Source organism: Pristiophorus japonicus, chromosome X (assembly GCF_044704955.1).
Source record: "Pristiophorus japonicus isolate sPriJap1 chromosome X, sPriJap1.hap1, whole genome shotgun sequence".
Taxonomy (NCBI): Eukaryota; Metazoa; Chordata; class Chondrichthyes; family Pristiophoridae; genus Pristiophorus; species Pristiophorus japonicus.
The window spans coordinates 33068824-33089567 of record NC_092010.1 but is presented as its reverse complement, the minus strand read 5'-3'; the positions used below and the strand labels follow the sequence as shown (position 1 = coordinate 33089567).

Genomic DNA, 20744 nt, shown 5'->3' with positions numbered 1-20744 from the left:
ACTCTGCACATTATGGTCCTCAAGTGGCAGTCAACGGAGTGTAGAAAAGAGAGCAACTCTAGGATGTACAGCCATGCCCACTGAATTGCAGGGAAGCTGCCCATATTCCAACTGTTGGTAGCTGGCCACCCACTACTGCAGAGGGAGCAGCGTGCGGCGGCCCGGAAATCGGCACGGTCCCAGCCTGCAAGACTATCAGCAGGCCGAGGCCATTAGAGGGAGCGGCGTGTGGTGACATGCCACTGCAGGAAGCAGCGCGTGCTGCTGCAGGAGGGGCGACGGCTGCGAAGCCAGGTCGCTGATTGCAGTGCGGGCAGGCACAGCAGGAGGGACGAAGGCGCGGCAAGAGTCCGTAGAGGGACGTGACCGGGGCCCAGGAGAGGCGCGAGTTTGGGGCTCAGAAGAGGAGAGGGCCTAGGGGCAGCACGGGCCAGCTCACACTGCGCCATGTGCATGCTAGGTCCGTGCAGCAGAGCTGGCCTCCAGTCGTCTTGGGTAGTTCTTGCCACTGGACCAAGACCTAGCTCTGTCAAGCCAGTGTGGTGGCTGGTGTGCAATGGCCACCACATGTTAAAAAAATCCACGCTAAGGCATCTTTCACCCTTCACGATGTAGTTCGGGATCTGGAATATCAGGTTCTTCATTGAAACTCATCCCTTTTCGGCGTGGAAGCAAGTCATCCTCGCTTCGAGGGACCGCCCACGATGATGACTGCAGAGGACTTGGCTGTTGGCTTCAGACTAATCCAGGTGTTCTAGTATCTTCGGTCACCACAAATCCAGGCGTCCCCTTCCTTTATCTTTCAGTATGCAGTCTAAAAAACACTCAATACTACCCTATGCAAACCTCCGGTCAATATTTGGGCACATTCACTGTAAAGAGAAATCACATTTTACAATTTCAGCCATGCAAAGATACCAAAACCAGACTATTTTGCAGAGGTGGACAGGTAAAGTGTTTAATTCGGCCAGTTTTACAGTACCTATTCCGTTACTGGCTGTGCATTAAACAAAAATCTAAAACATACCCAGAACAACTTACTGATCCATAGCAGAGAGAGACCGCAACAATGAGAAGCACAGGGAAAATGAACAAAATCACTGGCGTTTATATCAGTATTCAAAAAGCACAATTTAAAAAACACAAGAGCAAAACGTTCCACTTATTGGAATGTGAAATGCATTGATCATCGATTCAAATCTTGATGCATTGTTGGTTCTGCAATCTTTTTGCACAGGTCCAGTTCAGATTGGAGTTTCTCACATTAAGCCAACAGAGCTGCTTGACGAGTCTTGGAAGAGACTACAATAAAGTCAAAGAAGACACTATTGCCTGCATCCCCGATTCAAGAGAGTTACCAGAAGACACCACACCCCAAGGAAATGATGAAAGTAAAAAAAATCAGTGTGGCTAAATTCACCTCATCGGGACAGTCAATCTTCCCAAATACACAATCCTTGGAAAGCAGGCATCACTTCTTTCTCAACTGACTGGCTAACCAGTTCAGACCGTCGTTGAGACCATTACCACTGGTGGCACAGGTGGCCTGAATATACCAGAGTCGGCTGCGCAGGGCGTGCAGGCCCAGCCTTTCTGTGATTTGAGCTGCATTCATTGCATTCGGAAGATCCTAGGAGGAAGAGGCAACATTTATACCTCGAGGATTACATTGCTTCACGAGAAGCCCGTGAAACTGTCCCTACTCCCAAAAGCCCCACAACGATTACAAGCTTTTTTCCGCCCCCCACCTTACGCCACAAGCAAAAAAAAAACAGAAAAGGAGCAAACGGCGTCAAGGACAGCAGCAGACTTCAGGAGGACAGAGACTGGTGAAAGATGCACACATGTGGCAGTTTAACTAACATTAAAAAGTGCAAAGTGATGCATTTTGAAAGAATGAGGAGGCGCTATACACCAAATGGTACAATTTTAAAGGGGGTGCAGGAACAGAGACCTAGGGTTTTCACACATAAATCTTTGATGGTGACAGGACAAGCCGAGAAGGCTAGTTTAAAAAAAAGCATATAGGGTCGCTGGCTTTATAAATGGAATACAAAAGCAAGGAAGTTATGCTAAACCTCAATGAATCACTGGTTAGGCTTCAGCTGGAGTATTGCGTCCAATTCTGGGCACCGCATTTCAGGAAGGATGTCACGGCCTTGGAGAGGGTGCAGAGATGATTTACTGGAATGGTACCTGGGGATGAGGGACTTCAGTTAAGTGGAGAGACTGGAGAAGCTGGGATTGTTCTCAGAAGGCGAAGGGAAGATTTAATTGAGGTGTTCAAAATCATGAGGGGTTTTGGCCAGAGTAAATCAGGAGAAACTGTTTTCACGGGCAGAGGGGTCGGGAACCAGAGACAGATAGATTTTAAAGGCAACTGGCAAAAGAACCAGAGGCGAGATGAGGAGAATTATTTTTACGCAGCGAGGTGTTATGATCGGGAACGTGCTACTTGAAAGGGTGGTGGAAGCAGATTCAATAGCAACTTTCAAAAGGGAATTGGATAATAAAGGGGAGAAAATTGCAGGGCTGTGGTGAAAGAGCAGGTGAATGGGATTAATTGGGTAGCTTTTTCTAAATGTCAACAGGCATGATGGGCCAAATGGCCTCCTTCTTTGCTGTAAGATTCCATGAGGCAACCTTTTGGTCTATTATTTAAATTGCTTCAAGATTTACATAATGTACAGTATATGCAGCAGGTTAAATATGATCTACACTATTCTCTACTCCCTGATGAAACTTATGCAAATGATAGTAAAATACTGTGTGTAGACCATTTCAATTCAGACATCTTGATTGCAAAAAAACAAATTATTTGCTGATTTGATCAGTTTGTGACGCGCAAAAAGAAATGCGGCTTCTGATTTGCGGAACAGAGGAGTCAGAAAATGAAGTACCCCGTAAACATTTTAGCAGAGATAAATTGCGCAAAATTGCAAACGCTGTAGTTTGGATTGCAGTATTTGCGATGCAGCCACAGATGCAGATAAATTGGAAATGAGTCCATCGGAAAAACAACTCATCGCATTTCCGACTAGCTGGGAAAAATCGGGCCCGCGCACATTCACGCGAGGAGCCACTGCACCTGGAATCAAACATCAGGCCAGGATGGAAAATTCATGCCGCCATTTGCTCCATTAAAGTTCAGAGCTCATCGCACCTGCGTGGGATACACATCAAGTTTGTGGCAATCCAGCCAAGATCAGTGATCAACTACTTCAGGCAAAATATAGCTTCTACACTGGACAGTGGCAGTAAAACAGTCCCCGAGAGACAGATGAACTACCTCCCCCCCCACCACAAATGGCTCATTTACCTGTTTGTTGGCAAAGACAAGTAGAGCAGCATCGTGCAATTCGTCCTCTGCAAGCATCCGCATCAGCTCCTCGCGTGCCTCATTCACACGCTCTTGGTCATTGCTGTCAACGACAAATATCAACCCTAGAAAAATTACAGAAAGTGGGCTGAACATCTCGGACTGCAGAGTTAATATTTCTCCCGCTCTCCTCTCCATAGCCTTCAAATCACACCAATTTCCCTGACCTGGCCCAGGTAGTAAACGGTATTCTAAAATAAACAATGCATAAAGTGTGTGTGTGTAAAAAAGAAAATATATGGGGTGGTTTTGTCCTGCAAGCCCCACCAGGAACAGAAATGAGACTGCCATTTTAACATAGGAACCTTACAGCTAGAGGAACATAGGAGCAGGAGGCAGCCATTCAGCTCCGAGCCCATTCCGTCATTCAATTAGATCATGGCTCATCTGTATTTCAGATCTGTTTACCCACCTTTGATCTATATCCCTCAATACTTTACCCAATGGAACATCTATCCATCAGTCTTAAATTGTAATTGTCCCAGCACCCACAGCCTTTTGGCAAGAGTGTTCCAGATTTTCACTACCCTTTTTGTGAAAAAAGTGCTTCCTGATTGGCCCAGCTCCAACTTTAAAATTCTGCACGCTTGTTCTGCATTGTCTCCACAAGAGGAAATAGTTTGTCTCTATCTAAGCTATCAAATACCTTCATTTTAAATATATTTTTTTTATTCGTTCTTGGGATGTGGGCGTTGCTGGTGAGGCCAGCATCTATTGCCCATCTCTACTAGCCCTTGAGACGGCGGTGGTGAGTCGCCTTCAACCGCTGCAGTACTTCTTTGGTACAACTGAGTGGCTTGCTGGGCCATTTCAGAGGGCAGTTAAGAATCAACCACATTGCTGAGAGTCTGGAGTCACATGTAGGCCAGACCGGGTAAGGACAGCAGATTTCTTTCCCTAAAAGGACATTAGTGAAGCGGATGGGTTTTAGGGGGATTAGATCTCCCCTCAACCTTCTAAACTCAAGTAAATACAAGCAGAGTTTATGCAACCTGTCCTCATAACTTAATCCTTAAAGCCCCAATATCACTCTAGTGAACCTGCGCTGTACCTCTGTCTTTCCTGAGGTGCAATGCCCAGAACTGAATGCAGTGCTCCAGATGGGGTTTGACCAAGGCTCTATACACCTGAAACATAACTTCCTCCCCATTGTATTCCAGCCTCCAGGAGATAAAGGCCAACATTCCATTGGCCTTTATGATTACTTTTTGTACACATCCCCTAACTTTGCAATTCGTGTACCTGACTCCCCAATCTCCTCTGAATGGTGAGAAACTCGGAACAGAAGTGGATGACCTCACACTTATCATCCAAGCAAGCCTGGCTGAACTTGAACCCAGGACCCAGAGTCAAAAAGGACAGAGAGACAGGCAGAGTGTCAAACTCAATACCTTCTCTTAATGGGCAGATTAAAACTCGGCTCCCATTTCGAGAAAGTCAGAGAGAAATTTCACTCGAACCGACACAGAAATCGAGACACCAAACATTACGCAAGATGCCCCTCCACTAGCCCTACTCTTGAGAACGATGCTGCAAAATTTAAGTTTCATTTATGAAGCAGTGAAAAGCAGCTGCTGCACAAATCACGCTTTCGATAGAAGAAAAAAAACGGAATCACTTCTTTACCTTGTGTGTTCTGAAAGTAGTGACGCCACAGTGGTCGGATCTTGTCCTGGCCACCAACATCCCACACGGTGAAACTTATGTTTTTATGTTCCACAGTTTCCACATTAAATCCTGAGAAAAGAGACACATTTTACTCTCACCTACTTATCCATTTCTCCACCGCCCCTTTTTTTTTTTTTTTAAACTGGACCCTCAAGTCTATCCAGCCGGAAGAGTCGGTCAGCACTACTGCAGATTTCCCCAGAGCTCAATTACTCAGTCCAAACCAGGGTATTCGTCACAAAAAGGTTAACCTGTGCATTTAGTCAATGCTGTACAGGTTCCTTAAACTTTCAGCTGGAGTAGTGCAAAGCAGAGTTCCTCCCGAGAGTCAACAACATTCTCTGCCTTGCGAGTATTAAGCAGTTGTCCTCAGGCAAAGGACAGGTAGACAACACAAGAAATAGAAGCAGGAGTCGGCCATTCGAGCCTGCTCTGCCATTCAGTATCTTGGCTGATCTTCTAGCCCAACTCCACTTTCGCCCCCTATCCCTCGGTATCCAAAAATCTAATCGATCTCGGTCTTGAAGTGTCAGCTGTGGCTTAGTGAGTAACACACTCGCATCGGAGTCAGAGGGTTGTGGGTTCAAGTCCCAGTCCAGGACTAGCTTTTTATTCCAGATTTATTTAACTAACTAAATTTAAATTCCCCACCTGCGATGGTGGGATATGAACTCGCGTCTCTGGCTCATTAGTTCAGGCCTCTGGGTTAGTCGCCCAGTAACATAATCTCTAGGCTACTGTTTTGGTGTCCCCCTAATGTTCCCTCTAAATTTTAGGGGTGGGAGAGGCTGCGCGCACACGGTTTTTTCCCCCATTTAAAGGCCACTGAGCAGCATGTGCGGGAGCTCCAGATCACCGCACAGCTTAACAGGAACGTCACCAAGTACTAGAAAGCAGTCATGGGACTGTGCGGCAGAATGAGTGCCTTCAGGAGAGTGCAATAAATGGAGAAATAAAAAAGAACCCTACAGGATTCAGGTAGGAGGTTACTGCACCATAAAAAGGAGACAAACATTCATAGAATTACCAATAATCTAAAACCAGGAATAAAAGGGGAGACTAAAGAAGCCAACTATTCATACAGCATACATAGAGGAAACTAGCCAAGCCGAAATGCAAAGTAGATGGATAATAGTCTGGGGTAGGGAGATGTAGACAGAGCCAACATAGGAGGCAGTGAACCATTTCCTCTTGCTCTCACTCTCACTGATGAGGTTTGATCCAAAGGCCAATTCTCAGACCACAGTAAGTCTTCCCAGTGTCGTTCAAGGACTTAAATCTTTATTAAATGGTAAAAAGACCCAAGTATGTCTTGAGCTTTTTTCTGTGGTACAGATTTAATGCCACTTTAGCTGCAGACGGGTTCGAAGCATCATCATTTCCCAGTTAATATTGGAGGGAGGACTAGAATCATAGAATTAGGAATGCCATTCAGCCCATAAGTTACACCCTCTAAAAAGAACTTCCATTTATATTACTGAAGGTGAAACTCATACCAACTACAATGGATTACACAGGATATACGGCACAGAAACAGGCCACTCGGCCCAACCAGTCCATGCCAGCGTTTATGCTCCACTCGAGCCTCCTCCCGTCTTTCCTCATCTAAATCTATCAGCATAACCCTCTATTCCCTTCTCCCTCATATGCTTGTCCAGTCTCCCCTTAAATGCATCGATACTATTCACTTCAACCACTCCCTGTGGTAGCGAGTTCCACATTCTCACCACTCTCTGGGTAAAGAAGTTTCTTTTGAAATCAGGGGTCACAGTCTAAGGATAAGGGGTAAAGCCATTTAGGACCAAGATGAGGAGAAACTTCTTCACTCAGAGAATTGCGAACCTGTGGAATTCTCTACCACAGAAAGTTGCTGAAGCCAGTTCGTTAGATATATTCAAAAGGGAGTTAGATGTGGCCCTTACGGCTAAAGGGATCAAGGGGTATGGAGAGAAAGCAGGAATGGGGTACTGAAGTTGCATGACCAGCCATGGTGGTGCAGGCTCGAAGGGCCGAATGGCCTGCTCCTGCACCTATTTTCTATTCCCTATTGGATTTCTTGATGACTACCTTATATTGATGGCCTCTAGTTATGCTCTTCGCCATAAATGGAAACATTCTCTCTCTCTATGCACTATCAGCAGGCATTTTGAACTGGAGACTCCCTAAGCAAATGCTTTATGCGGAGCTCCTTCATGGTAAATGAGCCAAAGGAGGATAGCGGAAACGTTATAAGGACACCCTCAAAGCCTCCCGGGTAAAGTGCGACATCACCACTGACACCTGGGGGACCCTGGCCAAAAACCGCCCGAGGTGGAGAAAGTGCATTCGGGAGGGCGTTGAGTTCTTCGAGTCTCAACGCAAAGAGCGTGAAGAGGTCGGGCGCAGACAGCGGAAGGAGCGCGCGGCAAATCAGTCCCACCGACCCCTTTCCTCAATGAATATCTGTCCCACCTGTGACAGAGCCTGTGGCTCTTGTATTGAACTGTTCAGCCACCAGAGAACTCACTTTGGGAGTGGAAGCAAGTCTTCCTCGATTCCGAGAGACTGCCTATGATGACGATGTTAACTCTCCAATTCAAATAATTCTGGACAGGAAGGTTACCGGAACATACCTATGGTGGGGATTGTAGTAACAACTTCTCCGAGCTTCAACCTGTAAAGAATGGTGGTTTTTCCAGCAGCGTCTAGACCAACCATGAGAATTCGCATTTCTTTCTTTCCAATCAAGCCTTTAAAAGCGGAGAGCACGATTCCCATGGTCAATCACTTGTTATCTGCGTCAGAGAAAAGCAGGTAGAAACCCTGAAATAAAGAGAGATCTGTCACCACCTATACACACACACACACACAAAATATAGACAGATCAATGTGGTAAACAAGAAGGACTGCAGTAAAACCTGACAGATGAGCATCTTCAATGTTCTGCAAAGGGATATAGACAGGTTAAGCGAGTGGGCAAAAATTTTGCAGATGGTGTCTAATGTGGGAAAATGTGAAGTTATCCACTTTAGTAGGAAAAAGAAAGAAGCAAATTATTTAAATGGAGAGATATGACAAAATGCTGCAGTACAGAGGGATCTGGTGGTCCTTGTACATGAAACACAAGTGAGTATGCAGGTACAGCAAGTAATCAGGAAGGCAAATGGAATGTTGGCCTTTATTGCAAGGGAGATGGAGTATAAAAGCAAAGAAGTCTTGCTACAACTGTACAGGGTATTGGTGAGGCCACACCTGGAGTACTGCGTACAGTTTTGGTCTCCTTATTTAAGGAGGCATCATCATCATCATAGGCAGTCCCTCGAATCGAGGATGACTTGCTTCCATATCAAAAAGTTCACAGGTGTTTCAATGAAGGACCCAATATTCCAGGTCCTGAACTACATGTTGAAGGGTAGAAGATGCCTGCGCGTGGATTTTTTTTAACACGTGGTGACCGTTGCACACCAGCCACCTCACGGGTTTGACAGAGCTAGGTCTTGGCCCAGTAGCAAGGATTACCCAAGACGACTAGAGACCTGCTCTGTTGCATGGACCTAGTGTGGACACATATCGCAGTGTGGGCTGGCCCGTGCTGCCCCTGATTACGTTCCTCTACAATCTCTCGCCGCTCCTTCGCCCCAACCTCGCCGCTCCTGCTGTACCTGTCCAAGTGGCTCCCGGCCTGCGAGCACCATCGGGGCAAGCCGGGGATCGGAAGGAGCAGTGTGGAGGCCTGGCCCAGCAGCCCCCGGCTTGCAGGCACCATTGGAGCAGGCCGGGGAGCGGAAGGAGCAGTGTGGCGACGTATCACTCCAAGGAGCAGCATGTGCTTATACTGGCATTGGAGGCAGTTCAGAGAGGGTTCACTAGGTTGACTCCTGAGATGAAGGGGGTTGTCTTATGAAGAAAGGTGGAGTAGGTTGGGCCTATACTCATTGGAGTTTAGAAGAATGAGAGGTGATCTTATTGAAACATAAGATTATGAGGGGGCTCGACAGGGTAGATGCAGAGAGGATGTTTCTCCTCGTGGGAGAATCTAGAACCAGGGGGCATAGTTTAAGAATAAGGGGCCGCCCATTTAAAACAGATGAGGAGGAATTTCTTCCGAGGGTTGTGAATCTTTGGAATTCTCTGCCCCAGAGAGCTATGGAGGCTGGGTCATTGAATATATTTAAGGTGGAGATGGACAGATGTTTGAGCGATAAGGCAGTCAAGGGTTATGGGGAGCAGGCAGGGAAGTGGAGTTGAGGCAAAGATCAGATCATCCATGATCTCATTGAATGGCGGAGCAGGCTCGAGGGGCCAAATGGCCCACTCCTGCTCCTAGTTCTTTAGTTTTTATAAAGTGGCAGAGACATCAGGAGCAGACTAAATGGATAACAGTTTGGGGTGGGAAGATGTATCGTCAGAGCGGTCCTGGAGCATCCAACACAGATTTGGCCCAAAGGATATCGTCCCTGTGTTACTTAAAGACCCAAATCTCCAACATGTAATAAATGGCAAAAAGACCCAAGTACGTCTTAAGCTTTTTCTGCGCAAGACAATTGTAAAGCACTTTAGCTGATCAATGTGGTGACAAGGGTCACTGAAGCTTCTGAAGGAAACGCACAGCTACCTACTGCAAGCAAGAAAACTGCTGCAAAACCGGATAGGAACCAACATCTTCAATGTTCTCTAAAAGGGGGTATGCACACCAGGAGAGCGAGCATTCACTGAGATCAGGTGTAAAATATGGAAGTGAATTGTAAGCAGCTAAACATTGAATCAGCAAAAACATGGAAAATCTAAATCGGAATCCAGCTGAAGCTTTCGACGAGCAGAAAGGATGCTGCAGAGAACATTTGTTTTGATGTCAACGCAGCAGAAGTATTTGGTGGTCCTGTATTTATAATCCACACTGCAAGTTTATGAAAGGCCACTTTAGGAGTTGTAAAGAACACTCGGTACTCAAATCATATTCCTGCAGTAGAAAAGACACTTTCTATTTGGAGCAAGTATAACAAGTGCTCCTAGTTCCAGGAAATGGTTAGTATGTTGTAGGCAAAGGGATGGAAGCAGCAGTCATCCTAAAGTCTGCAATCCAAAAAAAGTAGCCCCCTCAAAAAAAAAGTTAGAAGCAGAAGAGCGACCATCACTTCTTGGATCAGATTTCTCTAACGAACACCCACCAATGGTTCATAAACCACCACTTAACAGAACAACCAGCTCTTCCAGTTAGCTAGTTGGAGCTTGGCTGTACAGAATCAGTTGTAAGTAACACGATAGCTGGGATTTATTTAACATTTCCCAATATCGATTACTGGACGCAACACAGGATGAGATTTGTTTACCGACACCCCGTCCCCCTTATGCAAATGTTGTTCCAATGGAGCTCAAAGCACGAATTAGATCACAAGACATTTGTGCACACAATGAGGTCTAAATCTACACAGCAACACTATAAGCTGCCTGAACGTTGTGTGATGAGTACACAGGAGGATTATATCCTTATAGAATTTTACACAATGTCTGAATTGTGTATACTTCCATTTAAAAAAAAATCTAGACTCTCCCAAATTGTAGGGACATAGGGCCCAAGTTTCCACATGATAAAACGGCGCCGGAAAAAAAAACGAGCGATTCTGGAGCGCTTTGCAGCTCCTTGTCTGCTTGGCGTGGCGCCCAGGGGGGCGGAGCCTACACTCGCGCCGATTTCGTAAGTGGGAGGGGGCGGGTACTATTTAAATTAGTTTTTTTCCTGCCGGCAACGCTGCACGTGCGTGTTGGAGCGTTCGCGCATGCTCAGTGTGAAAAAAACATTGGCACTCGGCCATTTTTGTAGTTCTTTGTAGCTGTTTAGTTTTTGAAATTTTTTTAATAAAAGCACATTGCCATCAGCACAGAGGCTTCTTGTAGCAGTGAGAAGGTGCAGGAAGCCTCAGAAAGTTGAGGCAGCCGTTTCCCGACGACCTCCCCCTTTTGCCGTCGGGAAATGGCTCCTCAATTTCTGAAGCTTCCTGCAGCCTCTCTCTTTCCCGCCAGCCGTCTGGAACGGCTCCATTCCCTCCCCCCCCGTTCGGTCGGCTCCCCCCCCCCCCCGCGTTCGGTCGGCTCCCTCCCTCCCGCGTTCGGTCGGCTCCCTTCCCTTCCCCCCTCCCCTCTCCGCGCCCCCCCACCCCTCTCCGCGCTCGGTCGGCTCCCTCCCTCCCCCCCCGCCCCCCTCCGCGTTCGGTCGGCTCCCTTCCCTCCCTCCCGACGGTCGGCTCCCTTCCCTCCACCCCCCCCCCTCCGCGTTCGGTCGGCTCCCTTCCCTTCCCTTCCCCCCTCCCCTCCCCTCTCCGCCCCCCCCCCCTCCGCGCTCGGTCAGCTCCCTCCCTCCCCCCCGCCGCATTCGGTCGGCTCCCTTCCCCCCTCCCCCCCCCCCCTCCCCCCCCCCCCCCTCCCCCCCCCCCCATCCCTCTCCCCCCATCCCTCTCCCCCCCCTCTCTCTTTCCCCCCCCCCTCCTCCTCCCCCTCCCCCCCTCTTCCTCCCCCCCCATCCCCCCCCCTCCCCTCCCCCCCACCCCCAATCCCTCCCTCCCCTCCCCCCCCCCCTCCCCCCCACCCCCAATCCCTCCCTCCCCTCCCCCCCCCCCCTCCCCCCCACCCCCAATCCCTCCCTCCCCTCCCCCCCCCCCCCACCCCCAATCCCTCCCTCCCCTCTCCCTCCCCCCCTCCCCCCTCTCTCCCTCTCCCTCCCCCCCTCTCTCCCCTCCCTCCCCCCTCCTCCCTCCCCTCCCCCCCCCTCCCTCCCCACCTCCCCCTCCCTCCCCCCCCACCTCCCCCCTCCCTCCCCACCTCCCCCTCCCTCCCCCCTCTCCCCCCCCTCCCTCCCCACCCCCACGTTCGGTCGGCTCCTTTCCCCCCCCCCCCTCTGCGTTCGGTCGGCTCCCTCGTTTTGTGAGGCTTGCTGCACCATTCTTCCTGGCTGAAGCACTTTCACACAGGTAGGAAGATGGTTTATTTAATCTTTTCTTTGCTTATCTATGTTTATTCAGGTTGGATTTATTTGTATAATATTTGTATAAGTATAAATAAGGATTGATTGTAGAATTTAATGAGTTCCCTTCCCCCCCCCCCCCCCCCCCCTCGTTCTGGACGCCTGATTTGTAACCTGCGCCTGATTTTTTAATGTGTAGAACAGGTTTTTTCAGTTCTACAAAAATCTTCACTTGCTCCATTCTACTTTAGTTCACTGTGGAAACTTTCAAATCAGGCGTCAGTGGCCGGACACGCCCCCTTTTGAAGAAAAAATTCTGTTCCAAAGTAGAACTGTTCTACCTGACTAGAACTGCAGAAAAAAAAATGTGGAGAATTGCGATTTCTAAGATAGTCCGTTCTCCACCAGTTGCTCCTAAAAATCAGGCGCAAATCATGTGGAAACTTGGGCCCCATGTTTCAACACGACGAGCATTTAAACGTCAGTGCTCTATATACATATGCATGCTTTCTGCTTCTAACAATTCAGCAACAAAGTAACACTGATCAAGACACAATTGAGCCCTCAAATTTGATGTACTACTCAATACAGAACTCTGAACAGTTTCTGTATCTAAGGACACGAGAGCTTGAAAGATATGAAAGTGTTGAATCCAAAATTAGTCAGGAATTCAACCTTCAAAAGCCTACATCAGGCTGCCTTGCCTGGTGCATTTGTGCTGATTTACTAGAATCTTGGTATGTCTATTACCCTCTTGCTCTTATCGTCGAGTATCGTCACCGAGAGCAGACAGCGGAAGGAGCGTGCGGCAAACCAGACTCCCCGCCCACCCTTCCCTTCAACCACTGTCTGTCCCACCTGTGACAGAGACTGTGGTTCTCGTATTGGACTGTACAGCCACCTAAGGACTCGTGCTAAGAGTGGAAGCAAGTCTTCCTCGATTCCGAGGGACTGCCGAGGATGGGATGATGATGCTCTTAAAAGCAACAGTCCGAAACGGTCTGGATAAAGGCAGCTCTGAATTTGGAGTCCGATTCAAATTGGAATGCAAAACGCCATCGCAACTGGGTGAAACTATAAATTGTTACGAGACATTAAATGCAAGTTTAGCAGGAAATAGTCAGTACAGGTACTTACAAAAAAAAAAGGGCACGGCACAGGCTCACCCAAGTCAGTCCGATATTAAATCACAGTTGGTCAGTGATAGCATCCACTGCAAATAAAACAAGCAAAACAAAAATCAGGAAAAAATGCAGCGTTCTCAAATATGCAGCGACAGTCCTCTTCAGATCCTCCGCTTCCAAAATCCCAGGACCGATCACTGTACAAATAGCAATTCAGTCCATACACACACTTCCTTGTTTACCTTCTCCCCTCCAATCCTCTCATTCAGCACATTTCTGTTAGCTGCTCACTGGTAGCACGGTTAAAAGTCAAAGCCTATTCCACCTGACTGCTTATTCCACCAAACCCTGGTGGAAGAGACAGTTCACTGGACGACGATAATTCCACACTGCAACAAGCAGCGACCACAATGTAACTCTTTTACAGAGCAATTTCGTATCATGTTAAACCCGAATAGACTCAACAATATTTCCATGCTTTTTGAAGTCTAATAACCCTTGTGGTTACATTCAAGGTTGACGTTGTGCAATATGACGAAGATTTGGGGGAAAGGAAACAATGTAATGCGCAGGAACAGAAGGGACCAGTGCAGTCCACCAGGCCAGTCCCAGTGCCTAAGAAATAGCACAATCCCATGCTACCGCTTATACCCAGTCATAAGTTTTTTTTGCCAGATATTCAACAGTCTTGAACTTGCTGATGCCATCAACATCCACACTGCTTCCCTAGACAGTCTATCCAGTCACTACTCTTTGCATAAAGTAATTAAATCCAGACTGTCTTTACATCCTCACAGGTTTGAGGCAATGTTGTACAAAATCGGTGACTACATTTAACATTGACGTTCATCTTGTACATGCCCTTTAGGATCTTCAATAAGACCACCCGAGCCTCCCCCCTCGGCTGTAAACATTCCCAGCTTCCGCAGCCGTTCCTTAGAACTCAGGTGCCCAATGCCAGCGAGCAATTTAGTTGCCCTTCACTGCACTCTCGCCGATGCCTCTGGCGCTCTGCACAAACTCAAAATCACTTCCTCAGACTTGTGCTCTACTCCGCTGGTTATACAGCCCAAGAACCCGCTTGCTCTCTACTGCTGCCACGCGCTGGGCTGATGGTTATAGCGATTAATCCAGAGTAATCGCACCACGCCCCCACCACCACGGTTTTCCTGTGTCGTGTCCTGCTGAACAACATTTAGTTTATATCCCCACTGTTTATTATCCTTTCCCAAACCAATGACAGCATAGGTCCACATTAAATTACATTTGTCACCCAATCCTCAGGCATTGTCCCAATTTCCAAGGATGCACTAAAGATGCCCACTCGGACATGTCCAATGTCATTAACTACTTCTGTACGTGTCAGGCTGGATTTGGGACCGAGACGTCCTTCAATGCCTTCAGCTTGACCATCACCAGTATTGATTCAATCTCATTTTAAACATCTCATCCTTGCCCTCAAAATTCTACCCCGATAGTAGAATGGCTGTGAGAAGCTTCCTCCAGGAAGAGGAAGAGAAATAATTAATTTAGAGTACTTGCCATTCCTTGAACACTTGATACAGCATCCCTTTGGAGCCCTTCAAAAGGTTGCACTGTTCCCCAAACGGTTTGCTACAAATATATCTATAAAAGGCCTTTCCACGTGCGTTGTGTCCAGTCAACCTGATCTCATCTAGTTTGGTTCGCAACAGTTTCCTGGACTCCTTAACCTTCCTGTACTCATCCCGGTCCTCTGGTCTACTTTATACTTTACACATTTCACCACCACCTTCCTCATGCCCAGTCTATCCCCAAACCTCAGGGCTGTATTAGACAGTACTATATAAAAAAAAAAAGGAGTTCTGGTTATGCCAGATCAATGTCGCAAGCAAGAGACGATTTTGCAGTTTGTGGGTTTTACCAGCAGTTTGAGTTTTGTGTACAACTGCTGAATGATCAGCCAATTTCTTCCAGTAGAAATTAAAACTACACTAGAGTGCTAGGATTAAAAAACAGAAAATGTATTGCAGGTCAATCAGCAACTAAAAGAAATAGGTTAATGCCTAGGCTATGAGCCTTCAACACAACTCTGAAGGCCACCTGATATCTTCCCCTTGCTCTTTCAGATACCGACTGAGCCGCCGTGCATTTCTAAAGTCCGTCATTTTAAAATGTCACTTTCTTCTGTCTCCTGCCCTGCAATACCTCTTGCCCCTAGTTCTTCCTTCTACATTCTCTAACCAAACCATGTTATGTTCTGCGAGCTGCAATACCCAGCATAGTTATATCGATCTATGATGGACAGCAGTACCAAATGCAAAGAATTTTTAGGGATGGCTGATTGAACCAAAATGGTCTCTGCCAGATGTGTACACAATCCTATGTTCCTAACCCCACCCCCCCTTCTGAATGACAATGGCAACATTCTGAAAATACAAGTTACAGAAAATAAATAATTTATGACTCGAGGAACGACTCAAGCAGCACAGGTGCAGCCAAGGTGCGAGCTATGGTAACCAATATGCTGATAAAACCTTTTCCGAACATGCATTCCTTACATCTCCATTAGATGGGAAGCCACATCTGTTTATCACAAGCTGCGCTTAATCTAATCTAAACGTAATGTGTCGTGTTTCAGAAACGGAGAGGGAAAGTAATAACTTGTACTTATATAGCACCTTTAACGCAGTAAAACACCCCAAAGCACTTCACAAGTGTTATGACAAAAAAAAATTGACACCAAGCTACATAAAAAGAAATTATGGCAAATGACCAAAAGCTTGGTCAAAGAGGTAGGTTTTAAGGAGCTTCTTAAGGAGGAAAAAGGGGTAGAGAGGCAGAGTGGTTTAGGCAGGGAGTTCCAGAGCTTGGGGCCTAGGCAACAGAAGGGAAGGCCACCGATGGTTGAGCGATTATCAGGGATGGTCAGGAGGGCAGAATTTTTAGGAGCGCAGAGATCTCGGAGGGGTTCGGAGGCTACAAGGCAAGGCCATGGAGGGATTTGTAAACAGGATGAGAGTTTTGAAATCAAGGTGTTGCTTAACCGGGTGGGTAAAGCAGTGGGTAAAGAATCTCAGCTTTTTAAAAATCAAAGCAGTGCCACACGACTTAAAGTCCACGTCTTTTCTGTCTATTTAATGGCTTTACGGAATCAGAACGATACAGGAGGCCATTCGGCCCATCGTGCCTGCTCCCTGAAAGGACTATCCAAAGAGCTATCTAGTGTAATAGGGACTGTACGCTGGTGACAGCATCAAGTGCTGTTATTATTGCTTTACAGGAAAAGAGTAAATTCTAACAGGCACATTTAAGAGAAGAATCTCCTCTCAGGATCCATTCACAGTTCATTTTGTTAAATGCAGACAGCAAGAAGTGAACAGAACTAGACTGCGTTCCTGTTCCAGTTTCTTATTGCAGGTGTCATGCCTTCTCACTCAATGATCTCTCTCAAATATGCTGCAAAGTCAACGATGAATGAACTAATTCGCAACTATTCAGAACTGTATTCAGTCTTTAACTAACAAACTGCTCTCACTTTCATCATACGTCAGTCACCGTGCCTGGTGGCGACATCCAGCACCTGCCCCACAAGAATTGAAATTGCTGACACTGCAGCACTTGTCCGAAGAGTAACCACCAGAGGCACTGAGTGGCAATCACACTTTTATTGAAGCTAACTCTGCTGTAACATTCATTACAGCCTTGAAAACCTAATTCTTCAAATTAAAGCAACTAAAATCAACTCCAACTTGATGACTTTCAAATTTGGGTGACCCATGCAGCAAATTCTCCACCACTGAAACAATGAGGAGACGGGGAAGCGCTCCCTCCACGTAGACACGTTAGTACTGGTCAATATTCAGAGTTAGAGATGTAGAATGTGTGTTTGTTTTTTAGTTCTAACAACTCAATGCACAACAGGTTGAGCCAGACAGCAGGCGTCAGGTGTACAATAATGGTTCCACAGTCTGAAAATGGATTAACTTTTAGATCTTAGAAATCACATTTTTCAGGAATCAATTTACACTGCTAAAAAAAAAACAGCTTCTTTATTCAGGTACAACAGTCACAAAACAAGCATAAATAGAAAGCTCAAGGAGATACTTCATCTAGCAGCCTGCATGAGAAATTAAAAAGCTGTTTATATCACCTTACATACACAAGAACCACATTCAGTGACAGCCGATTCCCACAGCAGTCAGTCCCAGTACCAACAGCAGAGTAATCTATGACAAGGTGCTTAGCATGGAGCAAGAACTCGTTCTTTAATCTTTACTCTAAAACAGATGATTCTCCCAAGTCTGAGATTACATCAGGACAAAATCAAAGCAACAAGGGTGCAAATCAGCATTCTCTCTCTGTTGAACAGTGCCCATTAACCATGCTTAATATCTCATTACAGGTTCATTTTTTTAAACTCACTTGGGAATGGGGAAGTGAGAAGGGGCAGGATTTGAGAGCAGAGAAAGTTACAAGGCAAGATTACACAAATTAGGGTTGAATTCCCTAGAATTTAGGTTAGGGGAAATCTGATCAAAGTTTTCAGAATATTAAGGGGAACAGAGGGTAGAGAGATAAACTATTTCCATTGGTTGAAGAGTCTAGAACTAGGGGACATATCCTAAAAACTTGAGTCAGACCTTTCAGGAGTGAAATTAGGAAACACAAGAACATAAGAATTAGGAACAGGAGTAGGCCATCTAGCCCCTTGAGCCTGCTCCGCCATTCAACAAGATCATGGCTGATCTGGCCGTGGACTCAGCTCCACTTACCCGCCCGCTCCCCGTAACCCTTAATTCCCTTATTGGTTAAAAATCTATCTATCTGTGATTTGAATACATTCAATGAGCTAGCCTCAACTGCTTCCTTGGGCAGAGAATTCCACAGATTCACAACCCTCTGGGAGAAGAAATTCCTTCTCAACCTCGGTTTTAAATTGGCTCCCCCGTATTTTGAGGCTGTGCCCCCTAGTTCTAGTCTCTCCAGCCAGTGGAAACAACCTCTCTGCCTCTATCTTGTCTATCCCTTTCATTATTTTAAATGTTTCTATAAGATCACACCTCAATAAAAAAATTTTTTTACATTTCTATCTTAAAAAAAATACTTGCTGGTCACCACGTTACAGCGGGCCTATGAGCACAACCTGCGCGGATGGTCTGAAGATCAGATGCCTTTAGCTAAAGGGATAAAGCCCTTTTATCATCACTGGGGCAAAGGCGGGTAGATGGAGTTAGATCGCAAATCAGCCACGGCTCAGTGGCTCACACTCACCTCCGAGTCAGAAGGTTGTGGGTTCAAAACCCACTCCAGAGACTTGAACACATAACTCTAGGCTGACACTCCAGTGCCGTGCTGAGGGAGCGCTGTACTGTTGTGGGTGCCACCTTTTGGATGAGACGTTAAACCGAGGCTCCGTCTGCTCTCTCAGGTGGATGTAAAAGATCCCTCGGCACTATTTCAAAGAGGAGCAGGGGAGTTCTCCCCGGTGTCCTGGGGCCAATATTTATCCCTCAGTCAACATCATAAAAAACACATTGCTGTGTGTGGGAGCTTGCTGTGCACAAATTGGCAGCCCCATTTTCCACATTACAACAGTGACTACACTCCAAAAGTACGTCATTGGCTGTAAAGCGCTTTGGGGCATCCGGTGGTGGGGAGAGGCGCTACAGAAATGCAAGTCTGTCTGATCGAATGGCAGAAAAGGCTCAAGGGGCTGAAGGGCCTCCTCCAGTATTCACTCGTTCGCCATCCGCCCAAGAAACAGATTGCTGCACGAAGCGCGCCCTTGTGCAGCCAAAGGCCGAAAGCAGCCCTCCTGGGGGGGGCGACGGACTGCCGCAAGGGAGCGACGGCCCGGGTCCCGGCCTCCGAGGGAAGGGCTTGAAGCGAGACAGACGGTGCGAAGTACCAAGATGGGGAATAAGTTCCTTCACTACTGCCGGCGCCGAAGCCCCGATCTTAACCGACCGACCGTCCGGCCGCCTCAGCCCGTCGCACTCACCGCCGATTCCGCCCAGCACTCACCGGAAACGCACTCCACGCCCCTCTCCCGCCCCGCGCAAGACCGGCTATCCTCCTTCCCCGCTGCCGTCACGCCTGCCTTTGACGCGCACCGCGGGCGGCGCATTCCCCCCGCCCACCTCGCCTGTCAATCATTTGCTGTTGACGCGCGCTGTTACCCGCCAGATCGAAAAGAGGCCTTTCACCACCTGAGGGCCATCCCAAAGCGCTTTGCAGCCAATGAAGTACTTTTTTTTGGTTGGGGCGGGGGAGTGTACTCACTGTTGTAATGTAGGAGACGCAGCAGCCAGTCTGTGCACAGCAAGCTCCCACAAAGAGTAATAATGTCCACATCATCTGTTTTTTAGATGTTGCTTGAGGATTTAAGTGTTGGTCCCAGGACATCGGGGAGAACTCCCCTGCTCTTCTTCGGAATACTGCCCTGGGATCTTTAACATCCACCTGAGAGAGCAGACGGGACCTCGGTTTAATGTCTCATCCGAAAGACGGCACCTCCGACAGTGCAGCGCTCCCTCAGCACTGCACTGGAGTGTCAGCCTAGATTTATATGCTCAAGTCCCTGGAGTGAGACTTGAACCCACAACCTTAAGAACATAAGAACATACGGCCCCTCGAGCCTGCTCCACCATTTAATACGATCATGGCTGATCCGATCATGGACTCAGGTCCACTTCCCTGCCCGCTCCCCATAGATCCTTATTCCCTTATCGATTAAGAGGCAAGCGTGCCATAGCTGACACTGTTTCTATAAGTTTCACAACCTCAGGACGTCCCAAAGCGCTTTACAGCCAATGAAGTATTTTTTTGGAGTGTTATCACTGTTGTAATGTCGGACACGCGGCAGCCACTGTGCGCACAGCAAGCTCCCACACACAGCAACGTGGTAATGACCAGATCATCTGTTTTTGTGATGTTGATTGAGGGATAAATATTGCCCCAGGAGACGGGGGAGAACTCCCCTGCTCTTCTTTGAAATAGTGTCACGTGATCTTTTACGTACACCTAAGATAGAGAAACGAGCCCTCAGTTTAACGACTCATCCAAAAGACAGTGCAGCACTCCCTCAGTACTGCACTGGAGTGTCAGGCTGGACACTGAGAGGATCTTAAGTGCAATCTGTTCCCCCAACCCTGCTGTTAACATTTCTTCCATTTTACCTACCATGCAGAGTAAAAGGAATTTTTTTTTGCCTTCTTTTTTCTCCAGAAAACCTATCATTGGAAGTTACTCTCGTCTTGGTTTAAACATGTAGTCTGTTCTGATGTATGGCTGCCATTTGTTTAAACGGCTTTGCAATCGGTCTCACTCTTTATTAATCATAAATCTCACTCTCGAATGTTTACAGACTGGAAGATAATTGTTGCATTAAATTATGGAACTTTGAGGGGCTTGAACTCACAAACTCAGAGTTACCACAACAGCAGCTTGGAAGAGGTTGAGGTGCAAACCCAGGGCAATTTTAGAGTTAATCTAATATGGCAGGGGGATGGGAACCAATGCAGGGAGACAGAAAGGAGGCAAAAGCAAAAGACAGAAAGGAGATGAGGAAAAGTGGAGGGCAGAGAAACCCAAGGCAAAGAACAAAAAGGGCCACTGTACAGCAAAATTCTAAAAGGACAAAGGGTGTTAAAAA

General features: G+C 47.2%; 1 protein-coding gene across 6 annotated transcripts; it reads right to left on the bottom strand.

Annotated features, from left to right (window-relative positions):
• Positions 1-931: 931 nt before the first annotated feature.
• On the bottom strand, positions 932-19184 carry LOC139240952 (ADP-ribosylation factor 1-like). 6 transcript variants are annotated; one of them, XM_070869524.1, is made up of 6 exons: positions 19115-19184; positions 13122-13197; positions 7660-7849; positions 5006-5116; positions 3320-3444; positions 932-1630 (listed from the first exon to the last, which is right to left on the bottom strand). In XM_070869524.1, the coding sequence occupies exons 3-6, from the start codon at positions 7802-7804 to the stop codon at positions 1472-1474; spliced, it is 540 nt and encodes a 179-aa protein (XP_070725625.1). In that variant the 5' UTR covers positions 7805-7849; positions 13122-13197; positions 19115-19184; the 3' UTR covers positions 932-1471. The 6 variants fall into 6 exon arrangements, with proteins under 6 accessions (XP_070725625.1, XP_070725626.1, XP_070725629.1 ...); XM_070869525.1 differs by having other exon boundaries at positions 19092-19129; XM_070869528.1 differs by lacking the exon at positions 19115-19184 and adding an exon at positions 18999-19058.
• Positions 19185-20744: the final 1560 nt, after the last annotated feature.

Coding starts and splice junctions, on each gene's coding strand:
- LOC139240952 (XM_070869524.1), bottom strand. CDS start 7,804: ATGGGAATCGTGCTCTCCGCTTTTAAAGGCTTGATTGGAAAGAAAGAA. Junction 3,445..5,005: donor CTACTTTCAGAACACACAAG/GTAAAGAAGTGA, acceptor TAATTTTTCTAG/GGTTGATATTTGTCGTTGAC. Junction 1,631..3,319: donor TTGTCTTTGCCAACAAACAG/GTAAATGAGCCA, acceptor TCTTCCTCCTAG/GATCTTCCGAATGCAATGAA.